Source organism: Monodon monoceros, unplaced genomic scaffold (genome assembly GCF_005190385.1).
Source record: "Monodon monoceros isolate NGI ecotype Baffin Bay Population unplaced genomic scaffold, NGI_Narwhal_1 Super_Scaffold_18, whole genome shotgun sequence".
NCBI lineage: Eukaryota > Metazoa > Chordata > Mammalia > Artiodactyla > Monodontidae > Monodon > Monodon monoceros.
Genome location: NW_021703774.1, coordinates 78,087,325 through 78,112,044, shown reverse-complemented (window position 1 = coordinate 78,112,044; position 24,720 = coordinate 78,087,325). Strand labels below are relative to the sequence as shown.

Here is a 24,720-nt window from a genome sequence, read left to right as displayed (position 1 = left end):
AAGCCCAGCACAGTCACAATTCTAGTGATATTTGGGAAACCTACCTATAAGTAAGTGCTACTTATTCTTTCTAAACCTGTCATAAAATTGCTATCCTATTGCAATATTGTGAGGATTATTTGAAATAATCTGGTACATATTCAGTGTTCAGTAAATGTTAGCAGTTATTTTCTTTGTTACCAGTCTTCACCTAAAAGATGTGTGGACTATTTTGTCATATTCATTTTCATCTTTCATGATATTTTTACTTGCTGTTCCTTCTGACTGTAGTGAGAAGCCACTCCTTATCTGTTTTTCTCTTTGGCAAACTCTGTATCATTCAAACTCTGTATCATTAGCCTTTCCTGATGGTAATTAGACAAAAACTGATTACTTTCTTTTATATTATTTTAGCATTTTGGACATAGCTCAGAACAGTTTTTATTATCAGGTTTAGATTTGGCTGTGAATGACAGAAAATCTAGTATAAAATAGCTTAAGCAAGATACATGTTCATTTCTCTTTCATGCAAGTCAAGTACAAAGATAAACAGTTTAGGGCTGGTTTGGGTAGCTCCTCGATGACCAAGGACCTAGGATCCTTTGTCTTATTATTCTGTCAACTTCAGTATAAAGCTTCAACCTCATGGTACAAGATGATTCCTCAAGATAGGGTAGATAAACCTTCCAGTGGCATAAAGGAGGAAGGGGTAGAGAAAAGATATGTGACTGCTCAGAAGTTGGTTACCCCATTTTTGCTTGTGTATTATTGAGTGAATCTAACTCATGTGGCCCCACCTTACTGTAAAAGGGGATTGAGAAATGCAGGGCTTTTTCCCCTGTATAGTTATGTAGCTCTTAGAGATTATGTACTTCAAGGTCATGAAGATATATTCTTGTATTTAATTCTAAATGTTCTAAAGTTCTGCTTTTGCATTTAGGTTTTTAGTCCTTACATAGTTGAGTTTGTGGGTAGGTTAAGATAGGTAACTATCAATTGATCCTAGCACATTTATTTCTCTCCTATTTATACATGCCACATTAGTCATGTATTATATTACTCTATTCTTTTCTACTGGCTTTTCTCTTTATCCCTACATCAATATTTTAGTAGTCTAAATATTTATTATATTCTTAACTAGTTTTATAAGAAAAGCTTAATATCTATAGCTGAATCTTGATATCTGATCTTATTCTACTAGGAAATTATCTTAGCAATTCTCAGTTCTTCTTTTAAGCTCTGGAAAAACTGTGTTGAAATTTTGCTGAGGATTGCATTCAATTTATAGATTAATTTGGCGAGAATTGGCATTTGTGAATCTCAAATACTCCTGTTTGTTAATATGGCAGCTTTATTATGCCTCATAATTTGTTGGTATATCATTGTGTCAGTTGGCTCAATCAAGAACCAGAACTGTACAGTTTTTTAAATTAGAGAATTTAGTGTTTAGAATTGTTAACCAAGTAATGGGGCACTGAAAAGACAGAAAGGGGACACTGTGGTATTACAAGAGGTAGTAACTACAATAAATGGCTGCTGTGCCTGGAACTGTGAGAACAGTGGGGAGAGGTTGAGATCATTAAAATTTACTAGCTTGGGACTCTGTTTTTGATACCTTAGGAGTTCTTAAAAGGGGCTTCTCAGACCTGGGGCTCAGACCTCTGAGGAGGGGGTACCTAGTTAGAGCTTGGTATCTCTAAAGGGCACAAGGAGGCTGATTTGGGGAATGTGTCTCTGGCAGGGGAACTGTAACCTGGAACCACCTACCACTGCCAGGGTGAAGAACCATGGCTGGTTTGACACTGTCAGAAACTAGAAGTAGACTGGAAGGAATAAGTTCGTTTTTCTTCCTTCAGCTTTGCATGACCTTTGTAGAACCTTCTATCATCAGCAGGGCTTATAAGGAAGCCAGATGCATTTGAAGAGTTCTAGTTTCAGTATACTGAAGTAGAGTGTAGAAGGATGGATTTGAAGCTGAGAAAAAATAGCTTAATAATCAGCACAGTCATTTTCCATTCTTTCACTTTTACCCTTTCTGTGTCATACGTTTTAGCTCTATATTTTACATATAGTGCGTATTTAGATTTTGTTATTTTTGCCCAGTCTTGGAGTCTTTTAACTGTTAAGCTTGAAATATTTACATTTAGTATAACATATTTTTAGAGTTGAATCTTCAATCATTGTTTTGCTACCTATATCATTATTATACTTCTCATTTGCCTTTATTTTCTGTCTATCTTATTTGGATTAAATTACTTCATGTCTCTTTTTCCCTCTACTAGTTTGACTTTATACTTTCCATTTCCATTCATTTTGGGGTTACCCTTAAAATTTTAATAGGTATACTTACCAAAGTTTAAAATTAATAATTTTCTCTATCCTTCTTCTGAAAAACATAAGGATCTTAGAATGCTTTAATTTAGCTCATCTCCCTCTTGTCTTATGTGTAATTGTTGTCTAGTTGGTCCCAACTTGTATTTGAAACTTCCAAATTAAGTAATGAATAAATAAATAAATATATTTATTGAGTGCCTTCTCTGTGACAGACACTGTTCTAAATCTGTGGATACAGGAATTAACAAAACAGAGTCTTATCTCTAGTTTATACTAGTTTCTATTCTAGTTTGAGGAGAAAAGCAGTAAATACATATTCAAGATATATTGAATATAGCACGTCAGATAGTGATAAGTGCTTACTCTTAAAGAAGAGTAAGTAGGATTGGCGTAAGTGGTGGTGAGGGGTTGCTATTTTATATCCATTGGATATTGAAGGTGACGTTTCTGAGAAGAGACCCAAGGGAAGCCGTGTGGATATGAGAGATCCAAGCTTTCTCCTAATAGATATTATAGCTGAGTATAGGATTAGAGGTTGATGACTATTTTCTCTTAACCTTTTAAAGATACAGTTCTATTGTCTTCCTGTTTCTGTTATGCTATTGAAAAGTATGCTATCAGTTTAATATTTAAAAGGTAATCTGTCTTTTTTCCCCTTGTTTTGACATTTTCTTTTTTTTGCTTTGTTGTTCTGTAATTCCATTACCGTTCTGTATTTAGACTATTCCTTAAAGGACTCATGTTTTATCAGTCTGAGGACTTTTGTTTTCATCAATTTAGAAAGATTCTCAGTCATTTCTCCTGTGAATAATGCCTCTCCCTCAGTCTCTCCCTTCTCTCCCTCTAGAAACTTTTCTTATCTTCTGTTTCTTGTGAGGGAAGGTATGAATTTTACACATGAGAATTATATAATATTCAGATGATAATAAGTGTTAACTGGGGAAATAGTACAGAGTAAGGAATATTAGTGATGAGGAATTACTTCACAATTTTATATTGTGTGGTCAGAAAAACTTTCTAAGTGAAATTTGCTCAGAGATCTGCAGGTAAAGTATAAAGACTGACACAGAAGTGAGTTTGACAGTTCTCAAACAGCAGGTAGACCCGCTGGGTAATAAAAAAGTGAGTCAGAGGGACATTGGTAGGAGATGATGTCAGAGAGGTTGTGGGGAATCAGATTATGTTGGGTCTAGTAAGTCATTTTACTGAGTGTAACCAGAAGTCATTGTAAGGTTTTGCACAGAGTAGTAACCTATGCTAACTTTAGATTTAAAAGGTTCACCACTGTAACTATATGGTGCTGAATAAGTAGAGTGCTGAGAAGAGGGTAAGGATGGTATTATTGTTCTAGGGAGTGGAGAGAGGCCCTCTCTCCCTCTTTTCCTTCCTCTCTATATTTAGTGAATGTCTACTATGTACCCTGCAGTATGCTATATATTGGGAATATATGAAGTAGTATAAACCACTTTGCTTTTGAGGATGGGGTAGGATAACAGTTATGTTATTAAAAAATTACATTATATTGTGAAAATTCTATATTAGAGAATTATTCTTGTGTTAGCAAATGATGTCTTCTGCCTATGAATGTTGGAAAGACTTCAGGGTAATATATATTTCCTTTTAATTTTTACTTAAAAATTAATTATGAGTGTTATTTTTCTGTTAGTCAGTTTTGTATATTCTGTGGATTCTTTGGTTTTTTTCTTTGCCACTTCTAATTTCTTTCCATGCATTAGAATGTTCTTCAGCAATATCTTTATCCATATCTAAATACAAACCTATAGACTCTATGTGGTAGGGTTATTAATACTGCTATACTTGTGGCAAATTTCGTTCCGTTTGTCGTTTGCCTTTTAATTTTGTTCATGATTTTTTTTCTTATAGGTAATTTTCATTATGGGGAAATTCAAGTCCTTCTATCATCATTTGTTATCAATGCTATCGATTTTATGCTTACAAAGTACCTGCTTTCTCAAGGAAGTATAGATATATTGTCACATTTTTTCTACTTTTTTATTTCAGTTTTTACCTAGGAGTCAGTTTTTTCAACATTATTAATTGAAAAATCTATCATCTTGCCATTATATTTTGGTACCTCCTTTAACATTGATTAAGTTACATATACTAGAAAAACATTTAAAATTCATGAGGAGAGATAGAAGTAAAAATGGACGTTATAGTGTAGTGATTAGAACAGAAAGGGACCAGTAGAGAGAACACTTCCAAAATTCAAGAAGTAGAGGCTTTCATGAGGGAGAATAGTCAATAGCATCAAATATCTTGATAATTTCACAATAATATGTTAGGCACATGAAAATGGCCCATTGGTTATGGCAATTAGGAAGCTGTGCTGACAGCAGTAGAGGAGTTTCAGTAACATTAACAAATGGGAGGTGAGATTGCAGTTGCATGAGAAACGAAGACATAGAAAGTGGAAAAAAACATTCTCCCCAGCATGTTTGTGAGAAACATATGAAGGATTGAAGATATTTTGAAACCTTTACAGCTTTATGTATATGTGAATATTTTCAATATGTTTTCACAGAATTCAGAGGTGTCTGTGTTTGAAGTCAACATTCGATTTATTGGAGGCCTACTTGCAGCATATTACCTTTCAGGAGAGGAGGTGAGCAAAATCAAGTGATACGTTGTTTGGGGGGAAAGGGTTGTGAATGGAATTTAGTAAAATGAAAGATTTCATGTCGTCTTTTTATTTTTTTTATGAATTTATTTTATTTATTTTTATTTTGGCTGTGTTGGGTCTTCGTTGCTGCGCACAGGCTTTCTCTAGTTGCATTGAGCAGGGGCTCCTCTTCGTTGCTGTGCGCGGGCTCCCCATTGTGGTGGCTTCTCTTGTTGCGGAGCATGGGCTCTAGGCGTGCGGGCTTCAGTAGTTGCAGCACTTGGGCTCAGTAGTTGTGACTTGCGAGCTCTAGAGCGCAGGCTCAGTAGCTGTGGCGCACAGGCTTAGTTGCTCCATGGCATGTAGGATCTTCCCGGACAAGGGCTCGAACCCGTGTCCCCTGCATTGGCAGGCGGATTCTTAACCACTGTGCCACCAGGGAAGCCCCATGTCATCTTTTTAAATTGTCCAGTATTGGACTAATCTACAGGTTTGCTGAAATAACTAGATCTTCAGGTAGAGCTCTGTTTCTTGGGAATAATGATTTTTCCATTTTGAGAATCTCAGTGAAACAAATTCATCACAGATCCTAGCACTATATACACTATGTCTCCTCTGTAAGAGTTATCCTTCCCCAGGATTTACCATTGCAATTAATTACATGGTTGAAACAAAAGTAGAAAATATATTAATAAGATTAGAATTAAGGAATGAATCAGTAAGAATGAATATGGATCCTCCTAAGTCCAAAAATTAATTAATATAACTGCCTATTTAGAAATTGAATGCAATTTATTGCTGTAAATTAAGACAAAACAAAACAACAGCTCTGAATTCTCTTTTATGGAAGTCTTGGTGTAATACACACAGACACGCTTGAGACTTACGGTGATGGGGAAGTGGGTGTAGGAAATTGCTTTTTACTACTCAGATGGGTTAAAGAGTGGGCTTGGAGAGTGCGAGAAAGAGAAGCTAAAGGAAGAGGTTATAGTCATTTCTGTTTTGTTTTCTGAGAAACTTCTTGGCACATAGATTTAATTGATTTGTTGGCCTAAATGATTGTAAGATAGCTTTGTAAATTTAAGAAAACTCACTTTTTATTATACGTATTGTAAAGATGGATTTTTATATTGTCTTCAGTTTTTATTTTTTGTGTTTAACTTTAAAGTGGTCATTTTTAGGATTGTTTTTCCCCTTATGGCTTCTAGATTTTGGTCTTTAGAAAGCCTTCCCTATGGCTGTATCATTATAAAACAAATATTTCTACTTTTCTTCTGGATTTTTGTGATTTTATATGCTTATATTTAATTATTTCATCTATCTTTGTGTGCTTTTGTGTGTAAAGAGTGAGATACCCATGTACAACTTTTTCTGTAGAAGAAATATGTTTGAAGATGATGGTATTTAATATATAATATTAGATAAATAACACTTATCTTAATATATGATTTTACTGTCAACCTTTACTATGTAATTTGATTATACCTCCAACCTATGTTTCAATTGTCAGAACACTTCAGTTCCCATTTAATAAAATAAAAGGTTTATACTCTGGCAAAGAGGTTTTCAAACTTCAGTGTGTTTCAGGGTCACATAGCGTGCTTTATAAAAATGAAGATTCCAAGCCCTGCTCACAGGACTGAAATTCAGTTGGTTTGAGGTGGAAACCATTATTTATGGTTTTAATAAAGTACTCCGTGTTAAAGGTGATTTTGGAAATGCTGATTCTATACTTTGAGAAACTCTGACCTAGCTTACATGAATAAAATCATTGTAAATTAATTGATAGGATTTTTTGGTCAGGTTTATTGATGTATTATTATATAGAGTAAAATTCACCCACTTTAGTGTATACTTCTTTGAGTTTTGAGAATGCATACAATCTAGTAAGCACCAGCACAAGTAAGATATAGAAGAATTCTATCATCCCAGAAAATTCCCTTCTACCATTTTATAGTTACCCCGCATGCTACCACCAGCCTCTGGTAATGACTGATCTGTTTTCTGTTCATACAGTAAGGAGTACTGGCTTCTTTCATGTAGCACAATGCATTTGAGATTTATTCATGTATTTAGTAATTCATTCCTTTTTACTGCTGTATGGTATTCCATTGTGTGGCTCTAACAGTTTATCCATTCACCAATGGATTGGTTTTTAGTTTTGGAGATTCTGAATAAAGCTGCTATAAATATTTGTATTAGGATTCTGTGGGATCATAAATTTTTATTTCTCTTGGGTAACTGTCTAGAAGTGGGATTGCTGGATCAAATGGTAAGTAAACTTTGGAAGAACTCCCCAGACTTTTTCAAATAGTTGCCTTCCATCATGACCAGTAATTGGTATTGAGAGTTTCTTTATTATTTTTAGCTATTCTAATAGGTGTGTATTAGTATCTCATTGTGGTTTTAGTTTACTTTTCTCTAATGACAAACTATGTTGAGCACCTTTTCATGTGCTTATTTGCCATTCATATATCTTCTTTAATTGTTCACTCTTTGGCCATCAAATTTTTTTTGTTTTCTCATTATTGAATGTTGAGAGTTTTTTGTATATTCTGTATATTCTGGACATAGGACTTTTATAACCTATGTGCAAATATTTTCTCTCTGTCTTTGGCTTTTCAGTGACTTAACAGTATCTTTTGAAGGACTGATGTTGTTACATCTTGAAGTAGTCCAGTTTATCAGTTTCATCTTTTATGGTTCATGTGTTTGGCATTTTATTTACAAAGTGTTGCCTAATCCAAGGTCACAAAGATTTTCTCTTGTTTTCTTCTAAATATATTATAGTTTTACTTTACTATACTTTTAAATCTATAATCCATTTTGAGTTAAATTCTATGTGCTGTGAGGTAGAGGTTGAGATTCATTTCTTGCCATATGGATATCCAAAAATTCTAGCACCATTCGTTGAAAAGACTAGTCTTTCTCTATTTAATTGACTTTGCACCTTTGTTGAAAGCAATTGACCATATATGAAATCAACTGACCAAATGTGGGTATATTTCTAGACTCTGTTGTTGATCTGTGTATCCATCCTTTTGCTATTACCACATTGTGTTCATAATTATGGCTTTATGGAATTGAAATCATGGTCTTTATGGTCTCATAATCAGGTTATGTGTGAGTCCTCCAACTTTGTTCCCCTTGAAAATTGTTTTGGCTATTCTAGTTTTATTTTCTATATAAATTATAGAATCAGTTTCCTGATTTCTACAAAATATCTTACTGGGATTTTGATTAGGATTATATTAAGTCTATCAGGAAGTTTAGGGAAAATTGATATCTTCCAATCCATGAACATAGCATATCTCTTCCTTTATTTAGTTCTTTAATTTTGTTCATTGATGTTTCTAGTTTTTACAGATCTTATACATATTTTGATGGATCTGTACCTATTTCATATTTTTTGATGCTATTAAAAGTGGTACTGTACTGGTGGCGCAGTGGTTGAGAGTCCGCCTGCCGATGCAGGGGACACGGGTTTGTGCCCCAGTCCGGGAAGATCCCACATGCCATAGAGTGGCTAAGCCTGTGAGCCATGGCCGCTGAGCCTGCGCATCCAGAGCCTGTGCTCTGCAACGGGAGAGGCCACAACAGTGAGAGGCCTGCGTACTGCCAAAAAAAAAAAAAAAAAAAAAAGTGGTAAAATGTACATAACATAAAATAATAGCATTCACATTGTTGTGCACTATGCAGTTGATTTTTATATTGACCTTGTGGCCTGAGATTATCATAAATTTACTAGTTAATTCTAGTCACTTTTAAATGGATTTTAATAGATTCTTTGGGAATTTCTTTGTAACTAATCATGTCGTCAGTGAACAGAGATGTTTTATTTCTCTATATAGAGAACAGTTTTATTTGTATAGTTCTTTTATTTCTTTTTCTTGCCTTATCACATTGCCCAGAACCTTCACTAAATACAGAGTTAAATGGGAGTGGTGAGAGTGGCATTCTTGCCTGGTTCTTGATATTAGGGGAAGAGCATTTAGTTTTTCACCATTAAGCATAATGTTAGACATAAGGTTTTATTTTTTGTTGTTTGTTTGTTTTTGTAGATGCCCTTTATCATCTTGAAGAAGTTCCCTGCTATTCCTATTTGCTGAGGTTTTTAAAATCATGAATGGATGTTGAATGTTGTCAAATGTTTTTATGGCATTTAATTAGATGATTATATGGTGTTTCTTCTTTATCTGTTGATAATGTGAATTATGCTGGTTGATTTTTGACCATGAAACCAACCTTGCATTTTTGGGAAGAAACCCCACTTGGTCATGGTGTATTATCCTTTTTAAATATTGCTGGGATTGATTTGATAATGTATTGTTGAGAATTTTTTTGTATCTGTGTTCATATGGGATATTGATCTACAGTTTTAATATCTTTTTGTGTATGTGTGTTTTGTAGAAGAGTAATACTGACCTTGTAAAATGAGTTTGGAAGTGTTTCTTCTTTTTTTCCATTGGAGAAGTTTGTGTATAATTGGTATTATTTCTTCCTTAAATGTTTGGTAGAATTTCCCAGTGAAGCCACATGGGGTTGGAGTTTTTTGTTTTTGTTTTTCCCACTAAGTTTTAAAATGTATGTATTCAATTTCTTTGGTAGATATAACACTGTTCAGGTTATTTATTCATGAGTGGCTTTTGTAGTTTGTGTGGCTTTTGTTGTTTGTGTATTTCAGGGAATTTGTTTCCTCTGAATTGTGGACATAAAGTTGTTTGTATTACTTTGTTATTATCCTTTTTATATCTGTAGGGTCTTTAGTAATGTTCCCCATCTCATCTTCTCTTTTGTTGTCAGTCTGGCTACAAGTGTATTAATATTTTTATTTCAAAGAACTAGATTTTGTTTCATTGAGTTTTCTCTATTTTTGTGTATTCAGTTTTATTAATTTTTTGCTTTTATCTTTACTTACTTCTTGCTTTGGGGTTAAGTTGCACCTCTCTCCCCATTTCTTTTCCTGTTTTTTTCCAGTTCCTTATGGTTGGAGCTTGTTAGTTCATTAATATGACACCTTCTCTTATTTTATTTTATTGATTTATTTTTATCTTATTTTTTACTGAAGTATAGTTGACTTAACAATATTCTATTAGTTTCAGATGTATACATAGTAATACAGTATTTTCATAGCATATACTCCATACAGAGTTATTTTAAGATATTGACTGTATTCCCTGTGCTGTACATTACATCTTTGTAACTTATTTTTTCCCAGTAGTTTGTAAGCATTAATATCATAGATTTGCTTCTCAGTCTTTCTTTAACTGCATCCTATGAATTTTGATATGTTATGTTTTTATTTTCCTTTAATTCAAAATATTTTCTGATTTCTCTTCTTCCTTTTTGATTGCTGAGTTATTTAGAAGTATGCTGTTTAATTTCCAAATATTTGAGGATTTTCCAGATAGCATTCTGTTATTGGTTTCTAGTTTAATTGTTTAATTGGCAGTGAATAATGAGCAAATTTATTGAATTTTTTGATATTTGTTTCATGGGCTAGAATATGGTCTATCAAAAAGAATGTATGCTTGAAAATATGTGTATTCTGCCGTGGTTGGGTTAAAATGTCAATTAGGTCAAGCTAGATGATAGTGTTGCTTGATCTTCTGTAGTTTTACTAATTTTCTGTCTACTTGTTCTGTCAAATACTAAGTTGAGGAGTCTTGAAGCCTCCAACTATAATTATGGATTTGTCTGTTTCTCCTTTCAGTCCTATCAGTTTTTACTTTATGTATTTTGGAGATCTCTTCTTAGGTGTGTACATATTTAGGATTGTTATGTCTTCTTGGTGAATTTGGTTTTTTATTGTTTTAAAATTTTTCTCTTTATCTCTGTTCATATTCTCTGTTCTTTAGTTTGTCTGATACTGTTATAGTCACTCTGGCTTTCTTTCAGGTGGTATCGCATGGTATATCTTTTAATGTATGTGATCTACTTTTGAGCCTGTTGAAGGCTTTTTTCTTTTTTAATTGGGGTATAATTGCTTTACAGTGTTGTGTTAGTTTCTGCTGTACAGCAAAGTGAATCAGTTATATGTATACATATATCCCCTTTTTTGGATTTCCTTCCCATTTAGGTCACCACAGAACATTGAGTAGAGTTCCCTGTGCTATATAGCAGGTTCTCATTAGTTATCTGTTTTATACATAGTAGTGTATATATGTCAATCCCAATCTCCCAGTTCATCCCACCCCATTCCCCCCTTGGTGTCCATACGTTTGTTCTCAATGTCTGTGTCTCTATTTTTGCCTTGCAAACAGGTTCATTTGTACCATTTTTCTAGATTCCATATATGCGTTGATATACGATATTTGTTTTCCTCTGACTTCACTCTGTATGACAGTCTCTCGGTCCATCCTCATCTCTACAAATGATGCAATTTCATTCTTTTTTATGGCTGAGTAATATTCCATTTAATATATGTACTACATCTTCTTTATCCATTCATCTGGCGATGGACATTTATTTAGGTTGCTTCCATGACCTGGCTGTTGTAAATAGTGCTGCAGTGAACATTGGGGTGCATGTGTCTTTTTGAATTATGGTTTTCTCAGGGTATATTCCCAGTAGTGGGATTGCTGGATCATTGTTGAAGGCATTTTGCATCTCTGTTTTACCTTGATTTTTAAAGTTATTATTTCTAATACTTCATTTGACCTTTACAGTTTTCATTTCTCTGCTAAAATTCCTCATTGTCTTCATGTATGTTTTCCACCTTATCCATTAGGTCTTTTATAATAGTAATTATAGTCATTTAAAATTCTTTATGATTATTTCAACTTCATTAAGTCTGATTTGTCACTTGCTTTGTCTGTAGAAAGTGGATTAATTTTTCTTGCTTTCTTAAGTATTTAATAATTTTTTATTTAATGCAAAATATCATGTATGGATGAGACAGTAAAGACAGAGTTTAATAATATTTATGCCTGGAATAGCATGACTGTGCTATTAGTGTTAGGAGCTCAGTCAGTTTAGTCTGAGTTGAACCAGGTTTGGGTTTTTTATTGCTAAGGTTACCTACAAAGTACCACTGGCTTCAAATTCCTCTAACACTACCTTGTAATTAGAGTGGGCCTGTTTTGCAGGCAAGTTTTTCTTAATGCTCTTGCTCCACTGTCCACTTTAGGCATTCCCTGTATGCCTGTGCCTCAGAGAGGGTCTGCCTCTACACCCTGTTTCTCTCCCAGCCATGAACTCCTGTTACTTGCTACTCCATGCTTCCTAATATTTACCAGGTTAAACATTATATGATGTCTTTGAGATAGAGTATTTTTTTCTTACTTTCATGCCTGACTATGTAGAGGAAATACTAAATTGTTTGTGTATAGTTGACTAATTTGCATACCAAAAAGCATATGATTCAAAATTACCTATGAACAGCTTATGAAAGAGAAGTGTCAGCCTCTGCCATTTCATTAGGCTCCTTATCTGTAGGTTGAAGCAAAATGTTGAAATTTTGGTTGCTGTTGTAATAGGAAAACACTAAAATGCTGAAAAAGTATACGTTACCAGTATTTCCATTTTTGCAGTTTTAACTCCTCAGACTTCAGGGAGAAACATTGTGAAGTGGAGGGAAGCACAAGTACTTTGGAGCTAGAGGTTTGAGGCTCTGTTCTGCCTCTGCCTCCGTTTCATAAAAATATTTGTCAAGCTATTTACCTTCTGTAATTTAAGTTTCCTCATTTATAAAAGAACGAGAGTTCACCTGAGAGTTGTTGGGGGGATTAAATTATGTGAAGGTGCCTGACAATATCACCTGACTCAATAGATACTACTTTACTTTTCTTTCCTCTTCCTTTGACTTTTTTCCCGTGTGGTAAGTATACTGTTTGTAACAGCTGGGAAATCCTTCTACTTATTTAAAAATAGATAAGTTAATTTCTTAGGATAGAGTCTACTAAAAGGTAGAGAGAACGTTTTACTTTTCTGACTTTCTCATACAATCAGATTTCACTGACCATTTTACTTTCGTACTTGATTGTTTTACATTGAAAGCTCTGATCCATATCTATTCCAGGAAACCAAAAATAAATCCCTGAAATCTGCTAAAAATAAATAAAACACTGACTATAAGATTATTCTAATACTGGATAGCCAATAAATTCCTATGTCTCACATAAGACAGAAAATTAACTATAATTTATAACATGGCAAAGCACCTTATATTTAGATAGAGTGTAACTAGAATAAACATTTTACATGCATTCAGTGTTCTGGTATGGGGAACCAAATGAGGGTTATATGCCATCCTAACACAGCGTTCCTCTGTCCTGTGATTTATTAATATTATAAATGTGAATCTTTATAATATTTTCTCAGAACAAGGTTATTTATTTTAAATATTCACAAGTTTAAAAATATTGATGATTTATTATGTTTACTTGAGCCTCAGATATATGACATTTCTTTTACAGTATTTTCTCATTTTTTAACGGCTATCAAAGTGGCATCCCTTCCTGAGTAAGATAACAATGTAATTTATGTGGATAAATGCATCTGAAATCTGTCAGATAAAATAGAGAAATGGTTATGTAGAGTTTAATACGTTTCACAGAATATAAACACAAAATAAAAGAAACAACAAAAGCAAACTTTTTCTTTACTAAAACACAATTGTGTACTTCATTGCCAGTAGGTAAGATCGTTTCTGAGTAAGTTCAGGGATATTTTCTTTTTTACTTTTGGCTGCATTGGATCTTCGTTGCTCCGCATGGGCTTTTTCTAGTTGTGGCGAACGGGAGCTACTCTTTGTTGCAGTGCGCGACCATCTCATTGCAGTGGCTTCTCTTGTTGCGGAGCACGGGCTCTAGGCATGTGGGCTTCAGTAGTTGTGGCGTGTGGGCTCAGTAGTTGTGGTGCACGGGCTTAGTTGCTCCACGGCATGTGGGATCCTCCTGGATCAGGGATCGAACCCATGTCCCCTGCATTGGCAGGCAGATTCCTATCCAGTGCGCCACCAGGCGAGTCCCAGGGGTATTTTCTAAGGCAAATAGAGTGTGCCTTTTTTGCCCTAAAGTTCTGAATAAAAAAAGAGAAATGTTACAGTGTTAATTTTTCCTGATTTAAATATTAGCCATTATTGTCCTTATTGAACTAATTTTCATTATATTTTTGCTTCAGAAGTTACTGCAATTTCCATTGACCTCTGCATTTTCTGTAGATGTGTTCGTAATTGGATAAAACATTCCACTAAGCTTTGCTGACCTAGATACCATTTTAAATGTACTCTCCAACATTTCGTCTTAAATATGTGAGTTCATCTACATATTTGTATACATTCATACATGTTTAAAGTCACAGTACTAATACAAATTCACAGTTGATTATGATTATGACTACTGGTTTGATCAGAAGTTAGAGTTTACCACATGATCATCCCAGTAGATGCAGAAAAAGCATTTGATAAAATTCAACATCCATTCATGATAAAAACTCTCACCAAAATGAGTATAGAGGGAACATATCTCTACATAATAAAAGCCATTTATGACAAAGCCACAGTCAACATAATTCTCAATGGCAAAAAGCTGAAAGCCTTCCTGCTAAATGCTGGAACAAGACAAGGATGCCCACTCTCACCACTTCTATTCAACATAGTATTGGAAGTCCTAGCCACAGCAGTCAGACAAGAAAAAGAAACAAAAGGTATCCAATTGGAAGGAAAGAGGTAAAATTGTCATTATATGCAGGTGACATGATACTCTATAGAGAACCCTAAAGTATCCACACAAAAACTATTATAACTAATAAATGAATTCAGCAAGGTAACAGGATACAAGATTAATATACAGAAATCTGTTGCATTTCTTTACACTAACAGTGAAATATCAGAAAGAGAAGGTAAAAAAATCCTGTTTAAAATCATGTCAGAAGACAGTTTAGGGCTACCACAGGTGCTAGAAATTTAGGGGTAAAATCCAAGACAGGAGAGAGCCACAGGAGAAGCCCCAAATTCGCATGCATGAAACTGTGTATTTAGACCACTTTGTTTTATTTCCCTGTGTTTATCAAGCTATACCATAATTTTCTGCCTGAAATAGACTCTCACCCTTCCACATTCTCTGCCTGGTAAAGAACTTAAAGCTTCAAAGTTTGTTTATTTTAAGCAACTCTACTGAATGAAGTTAATTTATATACAATAAAATGTACCCACTTTAAATGTGTAGTATCTAATTAAATACATTTAAATTTTAACACATGTTTGATATGCTGTTGGAGAGAATACAAACAATACAGACTTTTTGGAAAATTATTTCGATTGTGTCAAGTAAGCATTTAAAATTTAAAATTCTCTGACCCACTAATGCACTTCTAGGAATGTATTATCTAAAAGTAACAATGGGGATACATAAGGTATACTCAGAAGGATTTTTTTCATTGCATTAGTGTTTGTAGTATCCAATGTTTGAAAACATGTAGTAGGCCAGTGTTTGCAAAGACCTGAATATTCATCTGGGGGCATGGTTAAATAAATTGATACATCTACTACTATAGAATATTGTACAACTATGAACATAAGTTTGATATATTTCAACCAGTAAACATAGGCTTGATATATTTAGTAATGAAAGCAAGTTATAGACCAATAGCTTGTGTGTGTGTGTGTGTGTGTGTGTGTGTTTCCATTCATCCAGTCAGTTAGCCATTGCAGTATTTGGGGCAAATAATAATAGCAGCTTGGACTAAGATGGGTTGTAGAGATGAGAGAGATAAATGATATCAAGGAAGATAAATTCAAAAGGATTGGGTGATATTTTGCAGGGGGAAATGAGGCAGAAGGAGGAGTTGGTCCCGCCTCCAGTTTTCTGGGTTTTGGTACTAGACCGATGGTGGGGCAGTTACTAGATATTGAAAACTTTAAGAATACTGGATTGGGAGGGGAATCTCATCAGTTTGTTTCTGGTGTTTTGAATTTGAGGGGATTTTGCTATATTTAAGTAGAAATAAGTAGTAGACAGATGTAATGGATCTGGTACTCACTGGAGAGGTGTTGACTGGTGATATAAATTTGGGAGTCAGTTGCTTTGCTGATAACAGGCACACATGAACTTGCTCAGGGAGACAATTTAGAAAAGGAAGAGGAGACCTAGAATCAACCCTCAAGAAGCACCACATTAAAGGTCAAGTATGAGGAGGATGAGTCAATGAAGGAGGCAGGGAGATTGTAGTATTATTAAATACAAGGGAAGTATTTTAAGGAGGAACTGGTCAATAATGTCTGAAAATGCTCTTTGCTCAAATGTGTGGCTAATCCTTAGCAAGATCCCTTTAAGTAAAATGATGGGAGCAGAAACTAGGTTGAAATAGGTGGAGTAGTGAGTGGTAGGAGAGGAAACGGATACAGTAAATTAGGCAGTTTTGCAAAAATTGGAAAGGTACTTATGATACTACGTTAGTAGCAGGAAATGAAAAAAAAAGCACAGTATAAAATATGTCTATGTCTGTATCTGTATTTATATCTAATATAGTGAAATAGTAAAGCAAGTACATGAACTTGAGCTGCACTGCCTGGGTTTAAATTCAGACTTACCACTGTATGACCTTGGGCAAGTTAACTTCTCTGTTTTATACCTCAGTTTCAACCCTGTAAAATGGGAGTAACAATAGTACTTACCTCATTGGGTTGTTGTGGGGATGAAATGGATTAATATATATGCTTGCCATTATCATCATCATCAACCCAACATTTTTGTAGAATATTGTAAAGAGGCCTTAAAACTTTTACATGTTAACATTGAATATCTCAGGGAGATGGGGTTGGTATGGAGGAGAGAGAAGATAATTTACTTGTTTACTTTAAATCTCTGTACACTTTGTTTTGCGGTACGCGGGCCTCTCACTGTCGTGGCCTCTCGCGTTGCGGAGCACAGGCTCCGGACGCGCAGGCCTAGCGGCCATGGCTCACGGGCCCAGCCGCTCTGCGGCATGTGGGATCTTCCCTGACCGGGGCACGAACCCGTGTCACCTGCATTGGCAGGCGGACTCTCAACCACTGCGCCACCAGGGAAGCCCCACTTTGGCTTCTTAAATCAATTCATTCAGCACTTGTTGAGCATGTTGAATACATTAGGCACTCTTTTAGGTCCTAAGAATACAACAGTGAATACAAGAAAAAAATTCCTGTTCAACCGTGGCTTACATTCTGCTGTGAGGGTAAAAGGCAATAAACAAAGTATATATGGGAGAGAGAGTGTGTGTATACATACACTTACATACACATATATACACTGTTAGTGATAAGTGCTCAGGAGAAAAATAAAGCATGGAAAGGGATAAGGGGTTTTTAATTTCAAATAGGATGATCAGGGAGTGCATGTGAAGATAACATTTGTGTAAAGAGCTGCAGGTGATACGAGAGAGCCTTGAGGATTTCGTTTGTAAGAGCATTTAGTTGAAAGGAACAGCAAATGAAAGTTAAAGTTAGTGAAGAAAAAGCATAACTGGCATTCTCAGAGAATAATAAAAGAGGTTAGTGGGGCTGAAGAAGGTTACTGGAGCGGGGAGAAAGGGAGTGAGGCCACAGAAGTAATAGATTTATTTGGAAAAAACATATTCTGTAGCCTTTTAAAGAGCTGTGGCTTTTACTCTGAATGAGGTGGGAAGTCATTTGAGTGTTACGAACTCTTGACTTCTATTTTACATTCTAACTCTACTAGGTTGAAAACAGATTTTTACTTTAGTAAATACTCCAATTAGAAAAGAACAACTAAAAGTGTACATGGATTCTAATATCACTTCCCTCCTCAAGAATCTACAGTGCTTCTGTGTTATCTGTTGTGTTACCCTAAGTTTCATTGCTTATGTTTTAAAGCTCTTCATAGTCTTGCCACATTTTACCTGTTTAATCCCATTTCCTCCAATTCTTCCAGACCTAGGTAATTCTTCTAGTCCTAATTTTTCTAAACCTAGGACCAGTTTTAGCATAGTTCCGTTACTTACAATTTGTTCTGGTAAAAATAACTGGGAGATTTTACATCATGGACAATGAATACATAAAAGTTTTTTTTCTATAAATAAATATCTTGGAAATCTTCATTTAAGTGTTGTTGAAGCTCTTAAACATGTAAATAATTGATTCACTTTCATCATCTCATTAGTCAAGAGTCCCAGTTGCAGAAAACAATCTGTTTTATCTAGTGATTTATTAGAAGGTACTGGCCAGCTAACAGAATCTTTGGGAAGGCCATGAAATCAGATATTTTTGTTATATAGCTTGGAAACATGCAGGCAGGAGAAATGCTCAAGCATACCATGTGGCTTTCATGGTATGATCCAACTCCATTCCCTCTGTTGCCCACATGTTATCTTTGAAGCTAGGCACCAGTCACTGGAACTTCTGTCAGAGCTACCACAGAAGAATCAGACATTGTCACCACTGTGCTTGAAAGATCACTGCTTCAGATCATTTACTTCTTCCTTCCAAACATTGCATATTTATGTATACTCAGCAATGCCTAGGCCTTGTCTCGAGCTTTAGCTGGAGTGGAGTCTGGAAAATGTTATGCATAGTTATCCATCCTCTGCAATGTATGAAGGTATGCTTGAAAGATTTGAGTGAGTGTTGAGTATCTACCACATTCATAATAAAAAAAATGAAAATAAAAACGACAATGGAGTATCCTTTTTCAATTATCAGACTAGCAGCAATCAAAAGTTTGACAACTTTTATGTTAACAAAAATACAGGGAAACAGCTGGTCATAAATTCTGGTAGAAATATAAATTTGTGAAATGTGTAGAGAACAAATTGGCATTAACTATTAAAATTACAAATAAATGTACCCATAGATTCAGTAATTCCACTCTTGGAATTTATCATACAGAGTCACATAGTTTGGAAACATACGTCTAGCAATAGGAGACTGACTAAATAAATTACAGTATGATCTATACAGGGGAAATTCTGCAGCCACTAAAGAGAAGGATGTGGAATGATTTGGAAAGATCTCCAAGGTACAATAAATGAAAGAAGCAAGTTGAGCCTAGAGTATATGATATTCTGTGTTTGAAAGACAAAGACAAAGACATGTGTGTATAAACTGTAATAGAATTTCTATTTCTGAGAAATGGAAAATGAGGATTTGATGTGACATGCTAGGAGCCATGTATACCATAGAACTGATTTAGCACAAAATATTTACTAGACATTTGAGGAATCAATAGCTGTTTGCATTGTATCAATAGAAGGAACTGTGTGGTCAAGGAATAGGAATGGAAAAGGGACTTAGGTTTTACTTTGATACTTTTTGGATTTTATATTATTTGCCTGCATTGCATACTAACTAATTTGTTTTAAATTAGCTACTGCTGTTGTCTGCCAAACTATGTTTCTGCAAATAAGGAGTGTAAGGCTGTGGTATATTTATCATTAAAGATTTTGTATATTCCTGAATAAATTAAGAATTCTATATAAGGAATTTTTTCTCAATGACATAAGGGTGGTGTTTTTTTGCATCGTGTAGTATAATTGGTTACTATATATGTTAACTGACATAAGAAGTTGAAAATTAGAAAATGTGTCACTAATTACTTCTGGAAGTGAAATGAGAATGCTTTCTGTTTAGAAAAAGCTTATGTTTATAAGTTAATTTACTATTTTGAATATTAGTTTTATATGTAAAAGATGTGTAATATGTGATTAACAAATACATAGCATTAATATTAGTTCTTAGATAAGAACTTAGTCCCTTTGTCCTCATGGTAAAGCATGAGGTAAAGAAGCAATACTCCTTACTGTATAATGTAATTTCTCTTTACTAACATATAAATGTTAATACAGAGAGAACTGAGTTTTCCATTTGCTTTTCTGAGTTAATGGAATGAATATGAGAAAATTATTAAAACTTTTACCTTTTTACATTTTTTTTACATTGTTACATTTTTCACTGGTATTTTTGTGTTAAAGTAAGTATTCAAGGAAATGGTAAATTGTAGATATATGAGAATATCTAATTAAAAGTTCTGCTGAGCTTTTCCTTATTTAAGGAACCTTGAAAAATATCTTAACATCATATTGCTTTTCTACTTGCACATACTCCTCTCTAATTTATACCCCCAATAATGTTGGTATGCTTTGTTAATATAATGTCACTTTAGAACTTTGGTCTAGTCCTGGCTTTCAACTACTTACTTATTTGAAAAATCTAATAATATTTTAACAAAAATACTTGACTGCAATGAAAAGATGGAACCTTAAATGTCCAATGAATTTGAAATTAATTTGAGAGAGGACAGATTTGGGGCATATAGAAGAACACGCCACTTTTCCTAGTAGGATATTATGACCTAATCTCAGTTTTGAGTCTCTATTAAGTCAGTAGTCTTCAAAATGAGGTACACAAATCTGTTGGTATATGCTAAGAATATTAGAAATCTTATTATATACGTCTTGGTAATAGTACATGGTTTTGAAAGTTTGAGAGCCATTGATATTTAGGCCATTTATTGGTTTTTTTGTTTGTTTGTTTATTTTTTGCGGTACGCGGGCCTCTCACTGTTGTGGCCTCTCCCGTTGCGGAGCACAGGCTCCGGACGCGCAGGCTCAGCGGCCATGGCTTACAGGCCCAGCCACTCTGCGGCATGTGGGATCTTCCCGGACCGGGGCATGAACCCGTGTCCCCTGCATCGGCAGGCAGACTCCCAACCACTGCACCACCAGGGAAGCCCAATTTATTGTTTTTTGTACCAAAAAAAGCAGCAGCTGGGACCAAGGGGTGAAGCATTTATAACTCATAAAATAAACTTGGAATGTGAACATAAACATTTTCTTTTCTTTTAATAAATGTGGCTGAACCTTAATGGAGAATGTTGAGGTATTAACAAGCTTATGGTAATTCAAGGGCATTTATCCAAATTGGGTTGCATCTCTTTCTTTTGTTTTAATATTTGTACTAAGCTTGTATACCATGGATGAAGATTTCATAGCCTAGTGTTTTCTCTCAGATTTTTTTCCCAGTTGAAAATAAAGATAATATCAACACCAAAACCATGTCCTTCCCTTTCAATTAATTGCAGTTTCTGGCCATTTCACGTTGGGTAGCTTTTTCCTCAGTATCCATCCACTTTACAACCATTTTCTCTGATTGCTGTATGCTCTGTGGTACCAAAAGAGATGCCATTTATTTCCCTCGTACTTTCATGTATCCAGTACATTGTGGTGTGCATCCTATAAGAGACCAGGAAATATTATTGACAACAGTAATTTCATAATTTATGAATGTTCATGTTTTTATCTCAGATATTCAAGATTAAAGCAGTCCAATTGGCTGAGAAACTCCTTCCTGCCTTTAACACACCTACGGGGATTCCTTGGGCAATGGTGAATCTGAAAAGGTAAATTCTATTTTTATGTGGTTATTCCTGTTCTAAAGAAATTAGATTAACTGATTTTTTGACCCTTTAAAAAGGTATTAGAAATTTCTAATGATCAGCCCCCACCGTACTTTTTAAGACTTAAACTGTTTTTCTCTTCATATGTACAGAAGCAAACTGTTTTTCTCTTCATATGTACAGAAGCATATTTCTTTAAAACATTGTCTGATTTTTAAAATATGTTCTTTACTTTGAAACAGTTCGCTTGCCGTAACTGTATTCCAGTTTCTACTGCTTGTTTCTCTAAGTCTAGATTTCTGTCTCTTACAAAATAGTTGGTTCTTTATGATTTGCTTATTCATTTCCATTTAGTGCTGTAATGGATTCAAAGTGCTTTCCCTCTTTTGTTTTATGTACACGGCATGTTGATCTTCTTCTAAGTCAAAATGGAACACAGTATACCTTAAAATCAGGACTTCCTATTGCTGAATGTCTTACTGATGATAAAGGAAGACATAATTCCTGACGTTGACTATAGGGTCCTTTTTATGGTATTTACACTGTTGAAGTTCAAAGTGAGGCATGATTCTGTGACAGCTTTATTTGGGAAAACTAATCTGTTTTAGTCATTTCTAATGGAGAACTTTATAAAGTTTTAATTTTCACTGAGAAATCAGTATTTAATACTGAACATGACATCTAGCTTTACTATTCTTTGATGTCATGCAATATATATAATGTAAACTCCCTGTTTGTGAGGAAAAAGCTAGCTAGAGTTCCAGACCAACCTCCACAAAAGGATGTGGTCACATACCTGTTCTCTGTCCTTAGTTTCATGATAGGTTTTCTGATGTTTCCTTCAGTAGCATTGTCAGAGTCATATATAACTTTCTTAGATAATAAGAATTTTAACTTAATTAGCTTACAACTTAAGTCTGAGATGAAGAAAGACTGCAGGATGTTATTATTATTATTATTTGTCTATATAGAAAATAACGGAAAAATCCAGCATTGCGGAACTTCAAACTTAGATTGAGATGAAAATAGAAGGGTTTTCAAGGACCATGTCTTGAACATAAGTTTAATTTTCATGTTGTTTCTTTGTATATATTCATACACATACGTATTTTACTTGGGTTTACCGACCACAGATGTAATTATTTACCTATTTTTTAAAGGTTTTTGTTTTTGATTGAGTTCTACATGTGTCTCACAAACAGACTTTCTTCCAATTTTGCTGTCTGAAAGCCAACTCATGTTAATAATTTAACATTATTTATCTCCTACAATATGATATGCAGCATATAGAAGCACAAACATAGATACCGGTGGAGCTTTTAAAATTTTTTATGGTTTGTTTGGATACTTGCTTTTCTACTTCTTATTTTTCTCACTCAACAAAATCTCATGGAAATACTCTTCCAGGTAATGCCACAGAAGTTTAAATCAATCTCTGTGATGACTACCTAGTGGAATATAGGATGTATTATAACACATAGGTTATACCATAATTTGTTTAATCATTCCATATCAGTGGTATTTGTTTATTTCCATTATTTTGCTACTGTAAACATTGTTACAATGGCATCCTGTTATATGTGTCCTTGTGTAGTGGGGAATTTTCTCTGAAAATGATTCTTAGGAATGTGATTGCTGTATCAAAGGGCATATGTCTCTTTTATCTTTGTGGGATAGATTCCCAAGTGTGGAATTGCTGGATCAAAGCATATATGTATTTTTAAATTTAGTAGTTACTCCGCAGATGTTTTCCAAAAGGCTGTAGGTCATCATATTTCCATCAACAGTGTGTGAGAGTACCAAAATGTCTACAAGTATATGTTCTGTTTCATTTTCAAGAGACTGATGGCTATAAAGTGTTACTGTTGTTATTTTCATTTGTATTTTCTGCTTAGTGAATTTGAGCATCTTTTCATAAATTTGTTGGACATCTAGATTTGTTTTTTGTGAATTGTCTGTTCCTAGCGTTGATTGGATTGTTTGTCTTTTTCTAGTTAGTTTATAAAAGAGCCTTGTAGATTATAGAATTATTTCTTTTTTCCCTGTTCTACTACTTGTTTGTTATCTTTAGTTATAATAATTTTTCATTCCTAAGTCTTAGATGTTTATATATTCAAATATATCTTTTATAACTTCGGGGTTTTCAGTCTTGGTTAAAAAGATTGTCTTCACCTATATATTATAGTCTTCTGGATTTCCATAAAATGTTTTTATAATACTGCTTTTTTAAAAAAAATCATCAAATATGATGTTGGCTGTAGATTTTTTAATCAATTGCCTTTATCAGATTGAGGAAGTTTTTTTCTCTAGGTAAACTGTTAAAATAACTTAGAATAAAATTATTCAAAAACTCATTAGATAACTATTCTTACTAGGCTCTTTGTGAGGTGTTTTCACAATCTTAAATGTCATTTAATTTCCTAACAACCATGTGAACTAGGTATCATGAATTCTCACATTATGGATAAGGAAACTGAGTCTCACAGAAAGCAAATATCTTTTTTTTTATTGTGGTAAAAGTCACATAATAAAAAACATAACTATTTTAACCATATTTAACTATATAGTTCAGTGGCACTAAGTACATTCATATTGTGCAACTCTCTCTATCATCCATCTCCCGAATTTTTCACCTTCCTAAACTGAAACTCTGTCCCTCTTAAACACTAACTCCCCATTCCCCCTCCCCAATCCCCACCCCCCGCCCCTGACATCTACCAGTGTACTTTCTGACTCTATGAATTTGACTATTCTAGGTACCTCATATAAGTGGAATCAAACAGTATTTGTCTGCACCTAATGTATATTGGAATGCATTTTTAAGGTTAACTTAATATATGTCCTGCAAACATGGTACCTTCTTTTTTATTCTTCCCCTGCGCTATACAGTAGGTACTCACCAGCCATCTACTTCATACATAGTAGTGTACATACGTCGGTCCCAATCTCCCAGTCCATCCCACCCTCCCCCACTTGGTGTCCATACATTTGTTCTCTACATCTGTGTCTCTGTTTCTGCTTTGCAAATAGGTTCATTTTTCTCAATTACACATATGTGCGTTAATATATGATACTTGTTTTTCTCTTTCTGACTTACTTCACTCTGTATGACAGTCTCTAGGTCCATCCATGTCTCTGCCAATGGCACAATTTTGTTCCTTTTTAAGGCTAATATTCCATTGTATATGTGCCATATCTTCTTTATCCATTCATCTGTTGATGGACACTTAGGTTGCTCCCATGTCCTGGCTGTTGTAAATAGTGCTGCAATGAACACTGGGGTGCATGTAACTTTTGGAATTATGGTTTTCTCTAGGTATATGCCCAGGAGTGGGACTCCTGGGTCAGAGAAGGCAAATATCTTGCTCAAGGTCCTACAGTTAATTAATGGCAGGGCTAGGAGCCTATGTGCTACATCAGTAGTTAAGATTATTATCCTTATCTTCTACATCT

The 24,720-nt window shown here is 34.5% G+C and overlaps 1 protein-coding gene across 2 annotated transcripts in view; it reads left to right on the top strand.

Annotated features, from left to right (window-relative positions):
- MAN1A2 (mannosidase alpha class 1A member 2) overlaps positions 1 to 24,720 on the top strand; it is a 162,113-nt gene that overhangs the window by 77,540 nt on the left and 59,853 nt on the right. For both annotated transcript variants that reach the window (XM_029228161.1, XM_029228162.1), the window contains 2 exons: positions 4,859 to 4,939; positions 21,176 to 21,270. In XM_029228161.1, the coding sequence (XP_029083994.1) occupies positions 4,859 to 4,939; positions 21,176 to 21,270 (176 nt within the window). The remainder of the gene's footprint in view (positions 1 to 4,858; positions 4,940 to 21,175; positions 21,271 to 24,720) is intronic.